Here is a 21324-nt window from a genome sequence, read left to right as displayed (position 1 = left end):
TAAAACGGAAGTTGAGTGAATTTCCCCACATTGCACTTCCTGGCGTTGTTTTTTTTTTCTTTTTTTGCATTCTCTATCTTTGCAGTCGACAGTAGCTGTTGACTCCGACAAACCAATCGCTGCGGTAAGATCATTTACCTCGTACTCAATATATTTAAAACGACGAATTCACTGCGTTACATCTTAATAGTGGCGTAAAGTACTTGTTGTTTTAAAATCGTGAATTTGTGTCACACTATCGGAAATAGGGCTAAATTAGCGCGGCTGGCTAGCTGTCAGTGGAGGAAACAGCGATTGAGCTAACCCTGTTAGCCACTTTGATGCTAACGCGGGGTTTGATCATTTAAACGCGAGAGCATAACACGTCCCGAACCAAACATTATTTCGATCTATTTGTCGTATTTTACGTATTGACATTTGATATACGCGATTCGAGCTTTTATAAGACGCGTTGATACATAGTTGTATAACCTTAATTTGTAAATACAAGTTAAGGTTTTACGTGTTATTTTGAGCTCAAATCGATCAAATAACCCCTGCAGAGCTGCAATATATTCATTAAACGCCCTGTCTATTGTTACACAAGAAATCGGCCTGTCTATTTGAAAGTAGTTTTTCATTGTTATAGGGTGGACGTCTTGAATTCGTATCGACCTTAATGATGTTGTGTAAAGCCGATATTTAGAAGGAAAGAAAACACTGCATCATAAACTATTGTTACAGTTAGCTGTGTGGGAAGGGTGGAAAGTGGCTAGCATTAGGTCCAAATAAGGAAATGTCTAGTATCAGCGACCTTAGTATTTGAGGGATCTCTTTTTTCCTCTTTTTTCCTTTACTACAGAAAGTATAATTTTTGGTGCCAAGCATCAGAAGCAATTTGGCTATTGGTTTTCAACGGTAGCTACCCTGACCTGCATTTCCCCGTTATTACATTGCAACTTGTAAAAATCAAGAACAATTTGTTGTTTAAAAATCGCCAATGAGAAAACATACAGTATATTTTTTTTCCATACAATCTGCCTCACCCTGCTTCTGCACAATACATTTAATAAATGTAGTAAACTGCAACACGGATATTGTGCCTTCATTTGGGGAAATTAACATTGTAGGCAACTGCAACGCAATCAGTGTGACCAGCTCGAAAGATTATGCTATATTAAACATTTGTCATTGCTTTGGATGCTGTTACAAATGAGTTTGGCATTCTGCCTAGCTCACATGCTAGCCATGACTTTGGCTCGACAGAGGTTTTATTCTGTTGGACTGCGTTTGTTTACAGAATAAATTAGTCAGGCAGTTGCCCTTCAGGGCGTTTGTTCCTTGTGGAAACTCAGCACACTTCTGTATTGTTGAATCATACCCCAAAAAATCTGTGAATGTACGTATGTCATTTCTTTCCCCTACTAATCGCCTGCCATCCACCCTAAAACGGTGTCAATCCACCAATTGGCTATTCTTCCGAAACACGACGTATCCATTGGGACATCTTCCAAATTCAATTATTCTCTCCTAACATAGCCTGACCTTCACATTCCTCTACTATTTTGTCATTCCTGTCACATTCCTATCAACAACCCATGTCACATGGTGTCTCCATGTTGGGTCATCTTTCTTAAAACATTTTTGGGGAAATAACCATAGAGTGTTTGGTGTAATCGAGCTCATGCTATCACTCTCATTATACCCCCTCCAAACGTGAGCTTTATCGACTGTGTCGATAGTAGGTCGCGGCACAGGCTCGTCTGCTACATTACGTTACTGACCTCATTTCTTTCTCACTGTCAGCTATTGCAAGCATTGGTGTGTTCTCCCATTTTGCAGTCACGCTTTACTTAGTGTAACTACTAGCTCTAAGGCATGATTTGGAAAACATGTAAATATGTGCTGAAAGTTCTCATAGAGGTTTGTCATTGTTTGTCTTATCAGAATCGTCATTGTTTTGAGCTTTTTGTTTTTTAATGGCAGGAATACAACTTTCGTCAATTTATATTAGAGAAAACATGTAAAAACATTTGTTATCTACGTCAGATGCTTATTTTTGCTCAACCTTTGGACAGGAAGGGGTGCCTGGTACTGGGCGGACACTTCTTGTAGCACACGTTTGTCCCGAAGAGAGCTGCGGAGAGACTGCCGTTAGTTTCCACGGTGCGTCTGCGGCTCTGCTGACATCAGACAGACAGGAAGGCAACGCGGCGAGTGGCAGCTCAACCGAAACCGGAAACTGCTGCAGCGGTGTTGTCACTGGCCTAGGAATGACTGAATTCTGGGTTTGTTTCAGCTGCTGTATTGCGGAGCAGCCGCAGCCTGTAAGTATACCATTTTTAAAAAGCAGGCAACAGTTTAACTTTGGAATTTTTCCACTGATCATATAACTTGAAATGCAAATCAACATGTTAGTGAATGTATTTATTTAAAAGAAAAATCAACATGTGTTTCCCAGAAACGGCGGCGGCGGATCGACCGCTCCATGATCGGCGAGCCAACAAACTTTGTTCACACGACACACGTCGGGTCGGGCGACATGGGCTTGGGATTGCCGTCGGTAGGTTTGGAAAAACTCTCTCTTCTCAGTCCTTAAAGCCACCCAAGTCGTATTCCGTTGCCTTAAATTGTCTTACTCAAAGCTGCTTACTGACTACTTGCAGGTGGATCTGGTTCAGGCCCAGATGAAGTCCAAAGGCGGCTACGTACACGGCGGCTCTGAAGGCTCACAATTATGAGGTGAGACGTGCGTACGTTTCTTTGACTTGAGGTGGAGTTGCTTACCTCAGTAGCCCAGCATGAAGATGAAAATGTTACATTGGAGTCTCTAAGGTTAAACACAATTTTGTTTCAAAGCACAGGAAATAAACAGAATAATTGTTTCCAGATTAAAGGCAGCACAATCTCCTCTCAGTTTTGTGGTTCAGGCTTTGATTCCTTAGCTGCTGTCTGTCTGTGATTAGCTGGCGACCAGCAGCAGCCATAACATATCCTACTTTTCCCTTAATTAAGACAAGCAACATAGAAAACGGATGGCTGTTCCAGGGTCAGCCTGTTACTGTCATAAAATCTAACAGCTAATCTAAAAAGTGTTGAACTTTGAATTGCTTATTCAACAAATGATTACAAAATAAAGCTGAGTAAGCACATTTATGCACAGGCTCCTATGGCCACGACTGAAGCCTAGATACTTCACATAAAGACTGGCTAATGGTTAACCAGTTAACAGCCAGTCGCGAACCTGGCCACACATTTTTGGACTTTGACCAACAATTATTGCAAAGCGAAAGTTTACAAACCAAAACAGTCAAGTCATCATTCTTTGTAACATCATCAGATCTTGGCAGTACATATATAAAGAATTAAGTGTTTTGAGTTGGTTTCATTGTCATTTATGAGCATCCTGACACGTGTTTTCTTGCCCCCCACAGTCCGTTCAAGTGCGGCAGAAACTACTACTGTTGTTTATAGGAGGAAGCAGTTCACAGTCTGTCTCGGACGCCGGACCAAAAGATAAAAGTACTGCTCTTCCTTAATGTTGTATATATATTTTTTATTTTCCATTCCTTTTTTTTTTTTTTAATGAAAGCACTGCTATCCATTAGCTACCATGCTGTTGCACTGTAAAGAGGAGGCTTTATTTAGTACGCTCGTCATCATCTCAGTCAGACGTATGCTTGTGCGTGCGCGCGTGTGTGTGTGTGAGCGTGCGGGCGTGTGTGTATGCATGTGGAAAATTCTGTCGCTCTCGTAGCCCACACGGATGCCTGTATTTATTATCGCATTTGCAAACGGACCTCACGGTGGCTGGGCCACGCCCGAGACGTGGAACTTTCTGTTTCCGTCTTTTTTCCTTTCTCTCTCTCAGAGGTTTGACCAAGGATAGGTGGAGGTAGCAAAGCAAGACGCTAGCTTTTGTTTTTTTTTTCCTTTGGTTTTCAGAGAAATCTTATGATCCTCTGAGTTGTTTTCAGGGTTGAAGATTGCTGTTTTCCACTAAACTTGAATTGAGTCGTGTGCACTGGACCATTTACCATGTACACCCATGCCTGCTTAGGAATTACGCTTTTTTTTTTATACTCAAATAGATTAAAATCATGTAGAATTTTAATAAACTATGAACTTCCTTATCTGTCTTCATGTACTTATTATTTAGTAAGATTTTTTTTAAGCAGAGGCCTGTAGTAGATTCTTGTTTTCGAAATCTAGAAAATCATGCAAGCTGATATGAACTTTAAAGTATCCCCATGCACACAAGTGAGTGGGTCGGGTTCCACACAGATGCCAGTGTTCTCCTTCTCCATTTGGACCTGGTCAGTGTCCATGTTTTTATTTTTTTATTTTATTTTTTTTATATCCACCAGAGTTTTTTCATCTTAGCTCTTTTGTCAGCAGGGTATGATCAAAAAGAAAAGAAATGCGTCTTGGGTCACGGGCCAAAGGAAGAACATTTGTGTGGTGCTCGCATATTTGCTTTGTGTATGATATTTTATAGATATATTTTCTCTCTTAATGACAACATTAAAGCACATGAGGGGAGTGGGTGTCAATGAACTTGTACACTTTTAAGTACTGATCCAAATTAGGATTGTTTGGCATTTATTAATATCTGCTCTTAACTGCGTGCCATAATGCCATATTTCCTCAAATATAGGCCAAAGCTCTTTTTTTCATTTTTTCTACGAACCTTTAAATGCATTATAATTTCATGTTTTAATGCAAGTCTGAAAAATTATCTCCAATACACCAACTTCCACTTTAGCATCATCCATGTGTCTTGTATACAAGGTTCAAATTTGATGGCGTAGTGGCTCTACGAAGGCAATATTTGGTGGTACACTTTTCCACCATGCTGCAAGTTTCAAATTAGGTAGCATGGAATTGGCCAAACTGAACCTAACTCCAACTTGGAGCAAAAACAATTGACAAGTTGCTTGGTAAAACTGGGAATGTTTCCCCACTTAATAGTTTAAGTAGATGTCGCACCCAGCCAATTTATTCGTTGGAGCGCAGGCCGCTATTTGAGGAAATATGCTAGTTTTGCTCTGTTAGGCTAAAGCTACCAAAAGCCCTGCAGCCTCATCACGGACCTACAATCACATCCGACCTCTTACTTTTGTCGTCATACGACTCCAGCACATTTGCTTCACATTGATTGTCGTAACGCGATCGCTGGTTCAGTTTCATCGTCTCGGCCTTAATGAGAGCAGCTATGGTATGAATGTTAACCGGCGCTAACGTTCTGTGCGCCGTTTATTGCTCACCGGGATCTTTTCAATGCATGCATGCGCTTCTGTGTATGTGTATCTCCTGTGGTTGAACACGTGTCCATCAGAATGTAATTGTACCATAAAGCCAGCAAAACATGTTAGTGTCTGTCTGTAGCAGGCAATAGAAGAAAATATACCAGCCAGAGTCTTTATATCCATTCTAAAAGATATTATTGTCCCCAAGTCAGTCACCCCAGAAAAAAAAAAACGTGTATTTACGGTGACCTGTTTCCCATTATGACTTTTTTTTTTTTTAAGCTTTAAAGTATGTAACCATTTATAAGAGTTCAATATTTTTCATGTGGAAAGTTCTTCACATTTGTTTTTCCACCCCATCTGCTGGTTTACAGTGGATAGAAAAAGTCTTCAATGCACAACCCTGTTGAAATGAAAAATAAAATTGAGTGAGTCGGCACACACCTGCCAACATTTAGTTGCTGGTGTAGTAGAATGTATGAAGAAAAATGTTAGGAAAAGCCTACTAAAACATCTGAACTTTATTTGGGGTTAGTCAGAGGCACCTTTAAACACTAGGTGTGAATTCTGAACACAGCCACATCCTGGCTATAAGAGGGTGTGCACACTTGTGCAACCACATTCCCAATATTTTACTCCAAATTGAGATCTAAAGGTTATAGGTTACTATTTTTTTATTTTTTAAATTATGAAAGTGTTGTCTCTTTTTCTGTCCATTGTAAATTTCAACTTGTGAACAGCAGGGTTTACTCGAGGGTTGAGTTGAAAGTAATTTTTTTTATTCCCCTTTTGAGTCGTAACATTTGTTTCATGCCGTAAGGCAACAATAAGAAATACATATACTTCTGTTTTAGTTACATTTTCAATGTTGTATAAATTGCGGGGCTGGAGTAGTCTTTTCCCACCTAAGGGCACTGTATGACATGTTCCTTCCATTAAGAAATAAGTCCATCGTGTTTTTCATTTCTGCAAATGGGAAATAAATGTCACGTGTTGATGTTTTACCAACTGTGTCGTCCATTTTTAAATGCATCAGAAATATATCTTTTTAAACACAACAGATAAGTCAATTTAATGCAATTAAAAGCCTGTCTCCAACTTTTAGGTTTTGTTTTAATTAAATAAGTTTAATTTTACATTCAGTATTTAGGGGGCTAGAGAAATTTTCACACCAATTTAAAAATTTGAGATTTTTTTTATGTTTGTGACAATGGTGTGCAGAACCATTTTCATTGAACATAAGTTTTTTTTTTTTTTTCCTAATGGTCCTAATAATGTGAAATGAGATCTTTTCCTTTTGTTGCTGCAGGGAGTCACTAACGTGAGTATGAAGCACTTAAGCATAAAGAAGTTACATGAGCTTAATGCGTGGCTTGGAACAAGATCTTTCATCTTTTATTTCAGCGACGTTGCAGAAATAAAAAGTCATCAGGTATGTGACATGCACACACAGACACATTGTTCCTGATGCTGCCACTCTGGGAGGCTCTGCTGATATAAGAACCGATCTGACGCCCCCAAAACTTCATTGCCGTTGTCTATGTGCAGGGAGAGGAAGGTGTCATCAACTGGACCTAAGTCAACAGCAAATTTGAATCAGAAGTGTTTCCCATAAATGTAGGGCTTTTTTTCTTTAACCTATTATTTTAATCACTGTTTAACAATTAGAATACATTGTAAGTTCCCTAGCCCATACAGTGCCAGTGATCCCACAGTGAGTAAGCCTTCCATCCTCTCTGAGCAGAGGTGTGGTAGCACTCCTCAGCAATCAGCTGCAGAAAAACACAAAATAGATCAACGTCCATTGAGGCGACACCCATCATCCAAAATATTAGGTACACTTTCACATCTGTAACACCAGTTCTGACTTCACAAATGCTCATTTTGCAAGTGTTGATTTAACAATTTGTTGATTGATGTGACCTGGAACTATTTCTAATAGTGTGACCTTCTCATGTCGCTACATAACCTTTTGATGGTCTGGAGGATCTTCTCGTGATACCTTGGATGCATCCTCCTCCTCCTTCATGGTCTCCAATGACGTGTCTGCATGGTGACAACAGTAAGGCAAGTCCTAAATTTCTCAATCATTTGAAGAAACGAAAGGCTCACTCTGTATATTAGTGACGCTGGGTGATGCGTCATGAGTGCTTGAAGTGCCGCTTGAAGGTTGCCATGGGAGTGGCAAAACATCAACTGATGCAATCCTTCTGACACTTTGCTGCTTTTTGAGGCGCTGACTTGGCATCCTGAGGCCTAAAGGGAGTGGAGGGACTGTTTGTGACTAATTACTTGCTTCAAAAGTACTATTTTGTTAGACAAATATATTCGTCATAGGTGTAATGCATAGTTTGTTGCATTCACCTCGGTTGCGAGGGGGGCCAGGGAGCATCTTGTAGACTTTGTAGGCGTCGCTGCCTCTCTTGTTGCTGCGCTCGCGTAGCTCAAATACGTCAGGGAGAGAGTTGAGGGCACAGCGGAAGTTGGCTTTCCAAGTCTTTGGGTCTGCTTTGTGTTGGCCTGGACGGTATCGACCTGCAGTTGAGCACGTCCTGTTTGGCTCCAATTTATTTTTTTAAGTTTATCCATCCAGCAGACATTTTGGGCTTTGTGTAGGTGTTCCTAATGGTTTGTCTTGTAAAGAAAATCATGCTGACAGTGCAATATGATCGCCTTCAGTTCACGTTAATGGCGACCAGGCCATTAGCGATGCAGCCAATTGCACATGAGCAAAGCGTGACAGAGGATCCGCTTCCTCCATATGGAGCAAAAACAAAAATGTGTTTCTCAAACTCAAATGAAGAACGATTTGTCAGGCTAAAAAAAAAAAATTGATGGTTTTAGGGCAACACGTATATTCTTGAGCTTTTTTTATTTAGACTTTTACATTGAAGGTGACTAATTACACATGAAAGAAATTAATGTGCCGTACCAGTGTGCTCGGCCCAACTCCTGAAGAGAGTGGCGTCGTGGTCGATACTCCAGCCGTGACGAGCTGCGTGTTTCCACGGGATTTGGAAAACTCGCTCTGACTTGAAAAAGAACAACAAAAAACATCCATACTTCAATACTATAAAATGTATTGTGGCCTTGACATTTGAGAAATTGTATACGTTAAAGATTCATGTTAAGATTGTGAATGTATGACGTAATTTCATAATAATACATTTTCTTTTCCATCTAATATTGAATCTTGTAAAACTGCAAAATTAAAATTTGATTTGATTGCGCAGGTGTAACAGATGTTATTGTCCCGAGTGTACTACGTTGTGTAGACGTAGCTTCTGAATATGATGTACCTTGTCGATCCAGCAGACTCCCGGATACTTCCCAGACTCAATCTGCTCCTCCAGCCACATCCTCAGTCTCAGGCGGCCAGCTGCTTGCATCTTCAGTCCAAACTTCAGGTTTGTTAAGAAGCTTTGTGTGGACGGACGCTATAGGTGTCACCAAGCCCTTGTCAGTTTTGGGAGGCTTGCAAAAATAAAGGCTCCGCGTCAATTCACCTCTAATCGGCCAATCGGAGGCCTTCTCTGCCTCTCGCAGGCAATCTTTGCTCCTCAACTGTCTCCTCAAGTTACAGGTAGGGCAGGGCTTCGTGGCCTTAAAATAAAATATCCGCTTTCTCTCTGCAAAAATATGATTAAAGAATTTGGACAAATGACAACATTTCAGTACTTTTTTTTTTGCAAGCATTAGCTCATCTACTACTTCTTAAGAGATATATTTTTTTTCAAAACATGTAATAAATAGTGATAAAATTGGAACCTGTAATAAAAAATGCTTTTTTAACTTGGTAAATAATTATTGATACCATGCTAGTATTGGATTTCATTAGATTCAACAAATGTACCTAATGAAGTGTCCAACAATTGTTTATTGCTGCGTTACTCCTCCTCCAGAAGATCCGGAGTAAAATTAGTTTTAGTAGTTCAATTTCAAGCATCAGCGAAAATGATTAATGCACTGACATGCGTTTGCATTATTCATTTATTTTCACAAACATGACTCTTCTGTTGTGGAGAAGAAATGAGGAAGTAATTGCACAATCTTGGTTGTGGATGAGGTGTGGCCTATTGCTCACTCTTCACTTTGACAAACAATCATTCTGTAGCATCAGTCTCCCTCCCTCCCTCACTCGAATCCCAAGAAGGTGACGACAGCATTTTTCTCCAAATTTGTGCAACTTTATTGGCAGATTTGTACTGTACAATAATATCAACAACATATACAAAAACACATTTTAATGATGTTGATTACATTAAGTCCAACCAAACGACAGAAGCAATGCCTAACTTTTTCCTCTCCCAGGGAGGTTCTAATTTCATCGACATTTAGCGAACAGGCTCTACTCATTCTTAAGGAACAACCCATATCATTTTAGTATAGAAATACACAAGACCTCATTTGACAAAGTAATGACGGCATTTAGTTCCACACTATATCATTTTGTAGCCACTCTCTGTGATAATGTCATTTCTGAGGTCAGTCGAGATTATTGGCAAAAAAGGCATTTGGGACTCAGGGAGGTGTCGGTGACCGTGTTCAGTCGACGCTGCTGGTTCTGGGCCTGAGGGGCCTCCGAGCATTACAGGTAGAGACATCTCAAAAGCCGTCTCCAAGTCTTTTTTCTTGATACCTTTATGTTCCAAGAACTTATCACACAGCTTCGGCGAGGACTGAATGACTTTGTAGTGGTCATCCACTAAAAGCCTGTCTTGTAAGCTTTCAGGTGTGCAGTCGTCGCCTTTAGAGACATCTTTGATCGCCCGGTCGTCTTTTATGCCGCTTCTTTGGCCTGCAGGAGTTACATCAGCCTGCTTTGTTAAGCCCCGAAACACTTGGTAGTTGTCTTCTACTGGTAGATTGTCTTGTAAGTTTGCAGGAATATGCGAGCAGCATTGAACCCCTTTTAATGGAGTTTCTAAAACGTCCTCTTTTTCACCACCCTTTGGCTCTCCAACTTTATTATCAAAGTTTTGCCTTAATCCATGAAAGGCTTGGTAGTTATCATCTATGGGAACGTTCAGATTTGCGACCACAGGGATGCAGGTGTTGCTTTTCGTGACTTCTTCCAATGAGTCTTGTAAAGATTTCTCAGAATCCTTGTTTTCATTGTCCTGCTCCCCGACGTGACTATCTGGGAGCTGCCTTGAACCTCGACAAACTTGGTAGTTGTCATCCACTGGGAGAATGCCTTGAAGGTTTACAGTAGGATCTTTGAAAGTATTTTCTACATCCTTCACCAGGTTCTCCTTTTCAACACTTTTCCTTTCTCCAACCTGATCATCCCTGAAACCACGAAAGTCTTTGTAGTTATCATCCACAGGAAAGCTGGGGGTTGATTTTGTCGGGGTGTATGTTTTGCTTAGACAAACACCTTCAAAAGAATTTTCTGAAGTCTTCTTCAAGCCTTCTTTGCTGCCACTGCTCGGCTGTCCAAACTGACTATCAGCGAGCTCTCTTCCACCACGAAACACTTGGTAGTTGTCATCTACTGAAAAACTGCAGTTTGAGCTTGGTGAGACGCAGGTATGGCCTTGATTGGCATCTTCTACAGATTTTTCTAAAACTTTGTCTTGGTTTTGTTTCCCACTTTTCTTCTCTTCAAACTGGCTTTGAGGAAGTGCTCTTAAATCCTGAAACATGATGTGGTTGTCATCAACGAGACAAGGAAAGCTATTAGGTGTGCAGGTATCAATTTTAGTGACATTTTCTAAGAACTCGTGTTGTTTTCCAATGGTTTTCAGCGCTCCAACTTGCCCATCAGAGAGAAAAGGTAAACCATGGAATGCTTCGTCGCTGTCAGTCAGACAGAGCTTTGAGCTTAAGGGTGTGCCGTCTTTATTGGTATCTTCCAAGCAATTTTCTAAAACCCGATCCAAGTCTTGATTTTTATCATTGTTCTGCCCTTCAAACCGACTATCAGAGAGCTCCCTTAAACTTTGAAATGCTTGGTAGTTGTCATCAACCAGAAAACTGTGATTAGACTGCGCTGGGAAGCAGGTATCGCCTTTAATGGAATCATCTGAGAATTTTTCCCAAGCCTTGTTTAAGTCTTGTTTTTTAACACTTTTCTGGTCTTCCAAATGACTATCAGAGAGCTTGCTTAAGCCCTGAAAGGCTTGGTAGTTATCATCCACAGGAAAAGTGCTTTGTAAGCTTGCAGGTTGGCAGAGGAGATCTTTGGTGGCATCCGCCCCTTTGTTGCAAGCCTGACTAAACATTACTTGGCAGTGCTCATGTCCTGCTACCATTCTGGATTCAACGTCTCCAGAGAGGCTTGTGTTGCTGCAGCTGAGGGATGGATCTGAGTTCTCACCGATTGAAAACCTTCCAGAGTCTCTGTTAGCTTGGTGAGACGTGGCGGTCAGTGTGGAGGAAGACACTGTGGTCGGGAACATGTTTTCTTCACAAGCTGATCCTTGCTTGTCATCACAGGTCGTCCCGGCGCCTGCGCCTTGGTATCCACAATCGCACAGCATTTCAGACTGACTCTTCAAAGGGTCAGGCGTTACCTGAACTGGACAGCTAGGCCTGATAAAGGAGTAGGTTATTGTATTTTCCAATCCAGAAAGTTGCTCGCTCAGACTTGGGAGAGCAGCTTTGCTGGACTCTTTCAGAAGATGGTCGGTTGAAGCTGCTACTGGGACGATGTTCATCAAGGCTTTGCTGAGCGCCCCTTGAACACCCGCAATGATGTCTGCAGCCTCCGTTAAAGCGTAAGTGAGAGAAGGCTGGCCGCTACTAAAGCCACTACTTTGAAGGAGACTCTCGGTGCTGCTGTCCATTAGGGAGCCCTTTGACCTGCAACAGAACAACCCATGACCTGAAACACCACTCAACCTCACAGGAAATTAAAGCTATGAGGAAGTCATGTCAAGTGTAGACCTTAAGGATTTCAAGCAAATCCCAAGTAACTTTGGCAAAACTCAAGTAGGTCAAATCGAGCCCCTACAAGGTTTCAATGCCATCTTTTTCAGTCTTTGACGCTTGTGCCTTCAGACCACCTTTAAGACTGTTAAGACTGTTCTTAAGACTTTCTGAACTATTTCTGCCATATCAAACCAAGAAACCTTTGAATCTTTAGAAGGCTGTCCTGAAACATTTGTCACTAACCATGGTTTGAGGTCACCCGGGGTGAGGTTCTCCACAGAAATTGATGAGATGATGGGGGGCATAGGCTTTAAAATCTGCAGCAAGGAAAGAAATGACACAAATCTGCATCAACCTTTTGACCCTTCAAAATAAAACCTAATGAAGAAACATGGAGCCACATCAAGTATCTCACCTCTTCCTTAGTCGGATGTATTTTGAGAAGTTTGGAATTTTGATCGCTGACTGAGTCCCAATACTTGGCTTTACACCTACACAGGAGGACACGGATCAAGCTCTGCAATGCATCTTATGGCGGAGAAAAGTAAAAAGCTTTGCGGCTTACTTCACGTAGCAGACGTACGCCGCACTGGTGATTGTAACGGCGAGCAGACTGAGGCTGATGATCAGAATCAGTCGGCGGCTTTTAGGTGACGCTGCTGTTATAGTCAAAAAGTACAATATCAAATGAACTGAGCATGACAGATCCATTTGGGGATTCTGACACTTGCAGACCCCAAAATTCTGAACAGTTGTGAATATTTCTCTATTCTGGCTGAACTGAGTCAGGACTTACGAGTTGTAAATTCATACTCCTTGCTGCGGTCGCTCGGCTTGCTGTCCCAAGGTAGCGAATTCTGAACTGTGACGACATAGGTTGTACTTGGCTCCAAGTTTGCACTAAGTATTTCAGTGTTAAAACACAAGTCGCACTCTGGCTTCTTCACCTGTGGTGCTTGGAATACTGTGGACATCTGGTAAGTGAAAACAAGGTTAACCACACACACCCACACATATATGAGCAATGGAGCACTTTTCCTTACCTCTCGCGTTTCTCCTTTTTTGCGGTAATACAGGTGTGTGTGTAATATTTCTCTTATATGGCGTTTGTTGATGTTTGTCCTCCAAATGACTTGAAAATTCCCGTTGGTCTCATTTACTGCAACGATGGTTGGAGTTTGGGGTTTGACTGCGGAGGAACAGGAATGAAGAAAAAATATAATATTATATTATTTCAAGTTTATATATATATATATATATATATATATATATATATATATATATATATATATATATATATATATATATATATATATATACGTATATATATATACATACTACACACACACACACACACACACACACACACACACACACACACACATATATATATATATGGTGATGTGTTGAACTCACAGCTGGATTTCACGCTTATGTTTTTGGACTCCACATATTTGTCATCTTTATAGACAAATGCCACGTGATTTTCATCGAGGACAAGAATCATACGGATGGAGCAGCAGCATTTTCCGCTTGCACAACCCACGGGAAGACAGTAGCGCTCACTGTGGAAAACAAAATAAAAATAAATTATTATTGTTAATAGCAAATTACTATTATTAATTTTTTTCTGATTGCCAACAGGACTTACCCATACCCATCTAGGCTCCTCAGAGTCACATTGTACTCAGTGCAGTTTGGAGCGTCAAAGTGACAAGACATCAAATCGTTATAGTCATTGATGCAATCGAGATTGAGTCCTGTTGCAGTGGATTGACAACAAAAGCGGATTATTGCATTGTTAATAGACAATACTGTAATATTTGCAATCCTGTTTATGTATGACCAAATTAAGAAAAAAAGGTCAGTACATTTCAAGTGTATGCTGCAATTGTGTAACAACTGCCTGATGACACGATTGTTTGAATCTGAACTTGGATTTAAAAAAACAACCTCTCTCATATCTTTGTACAAAGGTCAAACATGTATGTCGTTTATTTACTTGACAAAACATATTACAGTTAATCTTCATACTGTACATTTTGTATTGTTGCTATGTTGCATGTTAAAATCGGCATAACCGATGTCAACATTGACAGCATGTTATTTATGTCCACGTGACGTAGGCGTTACAATCGAGTGTCATGTCAACGTTACATGTTACGATTTACATTCCCTCTACATTCTACATGTTACTTATATGTACCTGCTGCAGTCATGATACGCTGTCGACATTAGTCAGTACTTTTGTTAAAGACTGTAAAAAGATGTGACAGTTCAGCACATGTTATACAGTAGTCTAACTATATAGTACATTATCGACACGAGGCAGTAACAAGTATATACTATACATACTACAATCATGTTACAATTTATAACTAGTTATGTCAACATGTTGTCAGAGGACGTACCAGAGAGAGCTGCTGAAGTGGCGATGTTTCCTAAAATAACAAGAAGGACGACAAACATCCTGGGGGGGAAAAAAGACGGAGGTTTATTCTCTTTTAGCCCAAGCAGCCCAGTTTGATTCCGTACGAGCAGAGCACTTCAATTATTGACGATTGGTATCATGTAATTCAATTCGAGTAATGGTGCGGGAATTGCCGCAGTCTGTAGAGCGCAGACTTCCTCATTTGGGAAAGTCTTACTGGAATTGCGTGCGTTGATTCCTGTGAAGTGACACTCCCATTTCCTCCTAACTCCAATGAATTTGGATGCAATCAACATGATTTTTGAGACTGGTTTCTTTTAATAAAACATTGTTTATTTTCGTGGTTGCAGAGTGATGGTCAGTGGCGTGTGTCTTGATGATTAAACATGAGCACAAGTTATAATAATATTAATAATAATAATGCAACTATTATTATTCGTCTTTAACTTGTCTCATAACCACTGCGTGTTCCCGTGACTCACTGTTTAAAGTTCCCCGTTCTTAGTTAAACTTTGATAGCAACTTTCTTTTTTTTTTTTTGCTAAATCTTTCTGGGGTGCAATACTTAACACAATTGTTACGATGGATGGATTGATCAAAAACGACATTGCTTTTTAATGCAACTGTTTTTAAATAATGTTTTACTCTGTTGTTTTGTTTCTGTTCTGTCCTCCCAAAATACAAGAAATTATATCATTATTCTTTCTAAATTTTATGAAAGTAGAATAAATGTATCGCTCGCAGTCCTTTTTGTTTGGTGCATAGGTCAACACGAAAATCAACTTGAGATGGAACGATGACGCAACGACGCAGCGAGTGTGCGTACGTAAACGCCCACGCGATTTTCCAAACATTATGGCGCCCATGTTGCAACGGTTTGTGAGTCCGGGCAAAGGCAACGGCTTGCGTGCGACAACTGCAATCAAATCTGGAAAGTTGCTTTTCTCTTCCGAGCCTTTGGCAAGCTGCGTGTCGGCTAAAGTCGCCAAACATGTGTGCCATCGTTGCTTCGCGAGGTAAGACGTTCGATTTTGATTTTAGCAGCCCATGCAGACACTTCCTGCATCTGCAGTTTGTGGCCTCTAGGTGGCGTCGTAACTTCACTTATCATTTAAAGGCAATCTGCAGCTTCAATTGTTGGAACCATAGAGAAGTCATCCTGATGAAAAATACAAGTTTACGCCACAAGAGGGCGCAGTTAAATACACATACACGTGATTACAAGGCTCAACATTAATTCATTTACTCAATGTTAAATAACAATTTCACCCTCTCAAATCTTAAGATAGAGTAAAAACAATCAAAATCAATAATAGTTTGCACCTTCACTGAATTCCTTTATTATGGATGCATGTGTATGTGTTGGTCAAGAGATTTTCACATCATTGTGGTAGTGACTAAGTGGCACAAATATCTGCCTGCACGGGGAAGACAGTCGTTCATTGATTTAATATTTGTAATAGTGAGAGATGTGTAAACTTGAGCTACTGACAGCTGTAGAAGGAACACACACTGGTGCACACATAGCTGAAGGCAAGGATTGGCATTATAGAAGAGGAGCGTTTGTTGTTCCGTTTTCACTAAACCATCATTAACCTCACAGCATGACATCATGATGTGTGTGCACAATTATTTGTGATTGTGTCTCAATGACTCACTAACAGAAAGATATGTGTCGTGTGTGTGTGTGTGTGTTTGCACGTGCACTAATTGTGCAGGTGGAAGTGTGGAGCATCAAAGCTACAGTTAATTACAGGCCTTGAAGGCCCGAATGTAATGAGTGATGAGTACTGAGAAATATCACACACACACACGTACACACGTACACATGCACACACGCACACACTAGATGGATGGCAAGACCTCAAGGTCGAATGTTAGAGTTTTGATCAGCGTGATGAGGAGGGGTCATCTTGGGAATAAGGACAGGAAGTGGTTTTGAGTTTGATTGCTCCAATTGCAAAGGTCAGTATAAAGTACCATTAATGAGCAAGAGTACCATTAATAGTTTACCATGCAGTGTCATGACTGTTTTAGCACAATAATGTAACATGGCTTTTTAGCTTCCTTATCTGCGTCTGTAATATTTGTTGCATACTCCAATACTCCCAAAAAAAAAAAGACACTAGAATAGCACTTTTCTTTTGTCAGCAGAGACTGGCTCATTTTCAGGATTTTTAATTGCTGGCAACATTAATTCAGATCTTTTGAGTCGCATGTTGAAAAGCGAGGCGCGGGAACGCTAATGCAGCGATGCACCACTAACCGTCTGTCAACTACGATGAATTATATTCATTATATTAACATTAACACATCTTTTTTTCTATATTACTCAGATAAATATTATTTAACGCTTAACATTTTCTGCATCCATTTTGTGCACACGATTTAGTGTATTTGATTGACTTCCTTAATCATGCGATGTGCATCCTATCTGCCCCCCTCTATCTTGCTTACCCCCCCCCCCCAATAAAGGCGTGGATGCAGTGCTACACGATGCATACAGATTGCGGCGTTAGGTGCACACTTTCGTCGAGCTAACAGTAAAAGATGAGAGGAGGGAAATCACGCAAGTTAGCACTTCCCCTTCCCCACCCCCCCGGTGTCCCTCGTCGCCTCATCTCGTCTCGATTTATTCTCCCATCTGCTTCTTCTTCTGGCTTCCCTCGCTCTTTAGCTGCCTTCGCTCCTCATATTCCTCCCACTTGTTTGTCCATCATTCGCATGCAATTTTCCCAGTTTCTACTCTGTTTCTTTAACAAAAGCCTATTCTTCATGGAGATTGTTTATCTTCTGCTTTTTACAACTTTTCTTGCCTCTTGCAGTTTCACACACAGACACACACAAACACACACACACACACGCACTGCATATCAGTACACTGAACTGTGAAGTCACGGTTCGCTCTTCACAATTTCACCAATTGGCACTTTTTCCTGTGGCTTGTGTCTCCAGCTATTTGCCGGAAAATCTATTTGTGGCTCTTGTGCTCTTTCTATAGCATGCTCAGATGCCACACAATGATGCCAAAGCTCTGGCTTAAAGAAAAATAGTAATTGGTGTCAAGGTAGGGTCCGTGGCAGGGCTCGGTTCCGAAACCCTGTTTTTACATTACATAATCTTTATCAATCCCACAATGGGGAAATGTGGGCCTTATCTGAATTTCCAAGAATGTCGTTAATATTGTGTTCTATTCTGAACTAGATGAAGTCGTTGCAGTTAAGTCTGTTGTGGTAAAGCCACGCACTGACGAACACACACTATTTTTGCATTAAAGGCTTATTCAATGAAGTGTCCCTCAGGGTAAATACAATCCATTCCTCCTGTTTGACAGCTTCTCGTAGAAAATGTAATATGATGTAGTAACAAGAAATATAATGGCAAACGACTGAAGTGCCTGGCCGAGCGGTCTAAGGCGCTCTGTTAAAATCAGTCAAGTTATCGTGTTGGAAAAAAAAAAGACACAATCTGGATGCGCTTCTTCTTACTTCTTAATGCATTACCGAGATCTTGGATCACGAGATGCAATGCTTGAAATCAAGTGATTCAATCTTCTGATGCGATCAAGGCATACGTAAGGACTTAAAAACATACCTTACAGCTGATGAACACGGAGAGTGGGGGGGAATCACATTTTCTGAAGGTTAGGTCTTTAAGTGCATGTGTGTGCGTTTGCATTAAGCTGTCTTTGCGTCATTATGATATAACACAACCCCATATGAATTCCCTCAGGTGTTAGTGAATCATCTTCCAAACAGCTATTAAGAACTCAGCAAGATTGCTCTCAATGCCACACAGCTGGCGTCTTTTTCTTCACTGAAACGACACACACACACACACACACACACACACACACACACACGGAGTCAATTTTAATGGTGTCGTACTTTAGAGTGAGGGGATATCCAAAAGCCTTTATCTCATCATACGCGCAGGTACAATGAAATTGAAATTTATTATGGTGCAAGTAGAACTGGAATCCGTTCACAGAACAGATCCTCCAAAATGTATCATTTTGTGATGACTTGGTTTTACTGAAGTATTCGCCTCGTGTGCATTTATTGTCATATTTAAAGTCAAGACTGTAAAAAAATTTGATTTTTTAACAATAGTCGCAAATGATGTGTGTTGGCCCACAAATACTGGATGGTAGGATTCATGAATTAACTTTTGTTTGTACCTAATGAACATGTATTATATGGCTGTCGTGTGAGTGAAAGTCGCAGCATGATGCAGAAAATCCACCCAAGCGCAATCGGACACCCCAGAAAAGAACACCACACAAATTAATAATCTAAAACACGCGCATGCAAAAAAGTCTCTCACGGCTTTTACCTTACTGCGCTCGGTAGTCTGGGGAAATTAATTACCGTGCAGCATACACATAACACACTAGCGCTAATTAGGCGTCTGATAGGATGAACTTAAAAAAAAAAATACATGTACTCTTGTTAAGTGCCCGCTCTTAACCACTTGCACATTAATGCCGAAACTGAATGTCCATCCCATTTGTTATTCTCGTGCTTTTTTTTCCAGCCCCCCCCCCCCACCCCCCAGCAACTTGTTTAATTTTTTCTTAGCTCTTTTAATTTTGTATTAAATTTCTAGTTGAGTAATTATTTCACTCTACAGTTTGAAGACTGAAAGGAAGATGACGAGGCAGGCTGATGATGGTTGACTTTATAATTCAGTGTTGGTAATGAAAGCCATTTAATGTTATTCATGAGTTTTCATAGCGTGCCAGCGTTTCAACCTTGGACCTGCCATGCACGAGACGTCAACTTCACAGGGCATTTGAAGAGGATAGCACCAGGGGGAGAAAGGAGGGAATTGAAGTGAGGGGGAAAAAAAAAAGATTAAAAGGGAGGACGTTGAGAGGGAGCTTAATGAAGGAAAAATGGCTGAAGGTGAGAGCGATGCACACCATTAGAAATGATTACAGGCTTTGGATAGAAATATGAAGTGATGCTCATCAGTTTATTTTTTTAGTAGTCTGTTATATTTGTCTTCCTGTTTTTGCTTCAGTTGTGCTTATTTATACAAACAGTCTGTTCCTAAATGCTGGTCAGCCTCTTAATGGTTAAGCTTTTACTCTCAGTTGGATGATTCTGTTTAGATCTTAGAAGAGAGCTGTAATGTTTTTTATTTCTAGTAAAAACAAACAAAAATATTAAAAGAAAAACACAGTTCAATAAATGTAAAAAGAAATTCTGTCCTCAATGTTTCAATGTTTAAATATTTAATTAAGAAATGGCAAGTTGGAAACGTTATAAACTACTCATCTTTACTGGTAGAGCTGATCCACTTGGACTAATTGGAATCATCAATGAATGGATGTACAGTAATCGTCAATTCTGCCTTTGTTGCTAGGTTACACCTTTATCTCCCTTTAATCACGTTTAACATGGGCGAATCATTGATTTTCCTCCTCGTTAAACGTGAGTGGCACCTCCTCGGCTTTTGTTCTCGCTGCGGTGTCGATTCGTGCTGACACAGCACATTTCCCTTCCCTCAGTGCAACGTGACTGTCGATGGGGTCAGACCTTTCTCTGAGGAGAGTGCTTGCTGTGGTGGAACATATTTGAGGATTATTCTATATGTGGTTAGTTTCCCACATTGTCTGGAGTGTTGGTAGGAACCTTTCCCCAAATAAGGTTGTGGTCAACATCAGTCTTCCTGATGGTGGGATTTCCTGCCGCCCGCAGCGGTTTGTGATATGACCGGACGTTAAGTGTGTAACTTAAGCTAGTGGCTCCGCTGAAGTTAAGCAGAGCGCCACTGAGTTTGGCTCTGGCTCGCCTCTCTATCTGTTGTTATTATTGCCCCCGTGTCTCACGCTGCCGTTTTGGCTTTCTTCGACCGTGGGTGGCTTCTGTCTCTGCTCGACAAGAATAGCTGTGTTTTCAGTACCAACCTTAACCCTAGCTGAGGCCTATAAAATTGGAGATTGGAAAGGGAGGACAGGAGGAGATGGATGGAGGATGGTGATAAGTGACATTCTGTGGGGGCAGAAAATGCTGCTATTTTAGTTCCTTTTTTATAGACTCTGGGGGCCAAATGCGGCGCCCGAGTCGAGTCCCACACTGATAGGCCCATGTAGGAAATACTAGTCATGTGACTAATACTGGCATAGAAGAATGAAGAATGTTTTCCTATTATATTGTCGTTTAGACCATATGCTGTATGATAAGCCTTCACTTCAAAATATGGATTTGGTTCAAGCAAACAAGACTCAGACAAGTTGTCATTCATTGTTCCCCCCCGATCATTTAATTAATGTGCTACTGTTTGGTTCACAACACAAAGATAACAAAAAACAAATGAAAATTGATAATTCCCCTTTAATAATCTATTCCAGAGACAAATAATGTAATGCTAGTAATTAACCTGTATTTTGTTCTTTTATCATCTTATCTGCGAGGTGACCGTATTGGATTTGTTGTTGCAAGAGCAACCAAACAAATAGCGTTTCTCATATTGCTGCACTTTGCCAGCTTTGTTATCTCTCTGTGGTGCCTCCATAAATCTGAAAAGCCGCAAAAAAGCCCCAAGGAAAGAAACACACATTTTTGCACAGCAGAGATTTAGTGCAATTTTGTAAGCATTGTTTTTAATGCATTATTTTTTTTTTTTAAACTCAATGGACATTTGGTTTTTAGATGTTGCGTTGTTTGTAAGCACATCTGTGTCGGTCTGTACTGTAGCTACATCTTACTGCAGCCTTCACACAACTCTACAAGTCAATCCTATTCCTGACTCAGACTGTGTGCGCCAGTGTGTGTGTGTGCT

General features: G+C 40.6%; 4 protein-coding genes across 6 annotated transcripts in view; 2 read left to right on the top strand and 2 right to left on the bottom strand.

Annotated features, from left to right (window-relative positions):
- The first annotated feature begins 9 nt into the window (after positions 1-9).
- On the top strand, positions 10-4112 carry cdc42se2 (CDC42 small effector 2). The gene is made up of 5 exons (XM_049717005.2): positions 10-124; positions 2058-2306; positions 2441-2542; positions 2646-2721; positions 3414-4112. Exons 2-4 carry the CDS (start codon positions 2253-2255, stop codon positions 2718-2720), a joined length of 231 nt encoding a protein of 76 aa, XP_049572962.1. The 5' UTR covers positions 10-124; positions 2058-2252; the 3' UTR covers position 2721; positions 3414-4112.
- A 2271-nt stretch (positions 4113-6383) lies between these two features.
- Positions 6384-9023, bottom strand: LOC125966649 (interferon regulatory factor 1-like). Of its 2 annotated transcripts, none has more exons than XM_049716997.1 (7): positions 8528-9023; positions 8161-8260; positions 7593-7763; positions 7341-7484; positions 7198-7274; positions 6925-7000; positions 6384-6802 (listed from the first exon to the last, which is right to left on the bottom strand). In XM_049716997.1, exons 1-7 carry the CDS (start codon positions 8615-8617, stop codon positions 6657-6659), a joined length of 804 nt encoding a protein of 267 aa, XP_049572954.1. In that variant the 5' UTR covers positions 8618-9023; the 3' UTR covers positions 6384-6656. The 2 variants fall into 2 exon arrangements, with proteins under 2 accessions (XP_049572954.1, XP_049572955.1); XM_049716998.1 differs by having other exon boundaries at positions 7231-7274.
- Positions 9024-9393: 370 nt separating this feature from the next.
- On the bottom strand, positions 9394-14757 carry LOC125966648 (uncharacterized). 2 transcript variants are annotated; one of them, XM_049716995.1, is made up of 9 exons: positions 14516-14757; positions 13756-13864; positions 13521-13669; positions 13148-13293; positions 12901-13078; positions 12670-12763; positions 12520-12595; positions 12348-12421; positions 9394-12035 (listed from the first exon to the last, which is right to left on the bottom strand). In XM_049716995.1, exons 1-9 carry the CDS (start codon positions 14571-14573, stop codon positions 9668-9670), a joined length of 3252 nt encoding a protein of 1083 aa, XP_049572952.1. In that variant the 5' UTR covers positions 14574-14757; the 3' UTR covers positions 9394-9667. The 2 variants fall into 2 exon arrangements, with proteins under 2 accessions (XP_049572952.1, XP_049572953.1); XM_049716996.1 differs by having other exon boundaries at positions 13762-13864.
- A 598-nt stretch (positions 14758-15355) lies between these two features.
- smyd3 (SET and MYND domain containing 3) overlaps positions 15356-21324 on the top strand; it is a 32311-nt gene continuing 26342 nt past the window's right edge. Inside the window, exon 1 of the mRNA XM_049719022.2 lies at positions 15356-15551. Coding sequence (XP_049574979.1) covers positions 15391-15551 — 161 coding nt within the window. The 5' untranslated portion in view covers positions 15356-15390. The remainder of the gene's footprint in view (positions 15552-21324) is intronic.

This window comes from Syngnathus scovelli, chromosome 4 (assembly GCF_024217435.2).
Source record: "Syngnathus scovelli strain Florida chromosome 4, RoL_Ssco_1.2, whole genome shotgun sequence".
Classification (NCBI taxonomy): Eukaryota; Metazoa; Chordata; class Actinopteri; order Syngnathiformes; family Syngnathidae; genus Syngnathus; species Syngnathus scovelli.
This window is presented reverse-complemented; position numbering and strand designations above follow the sequence as displayed.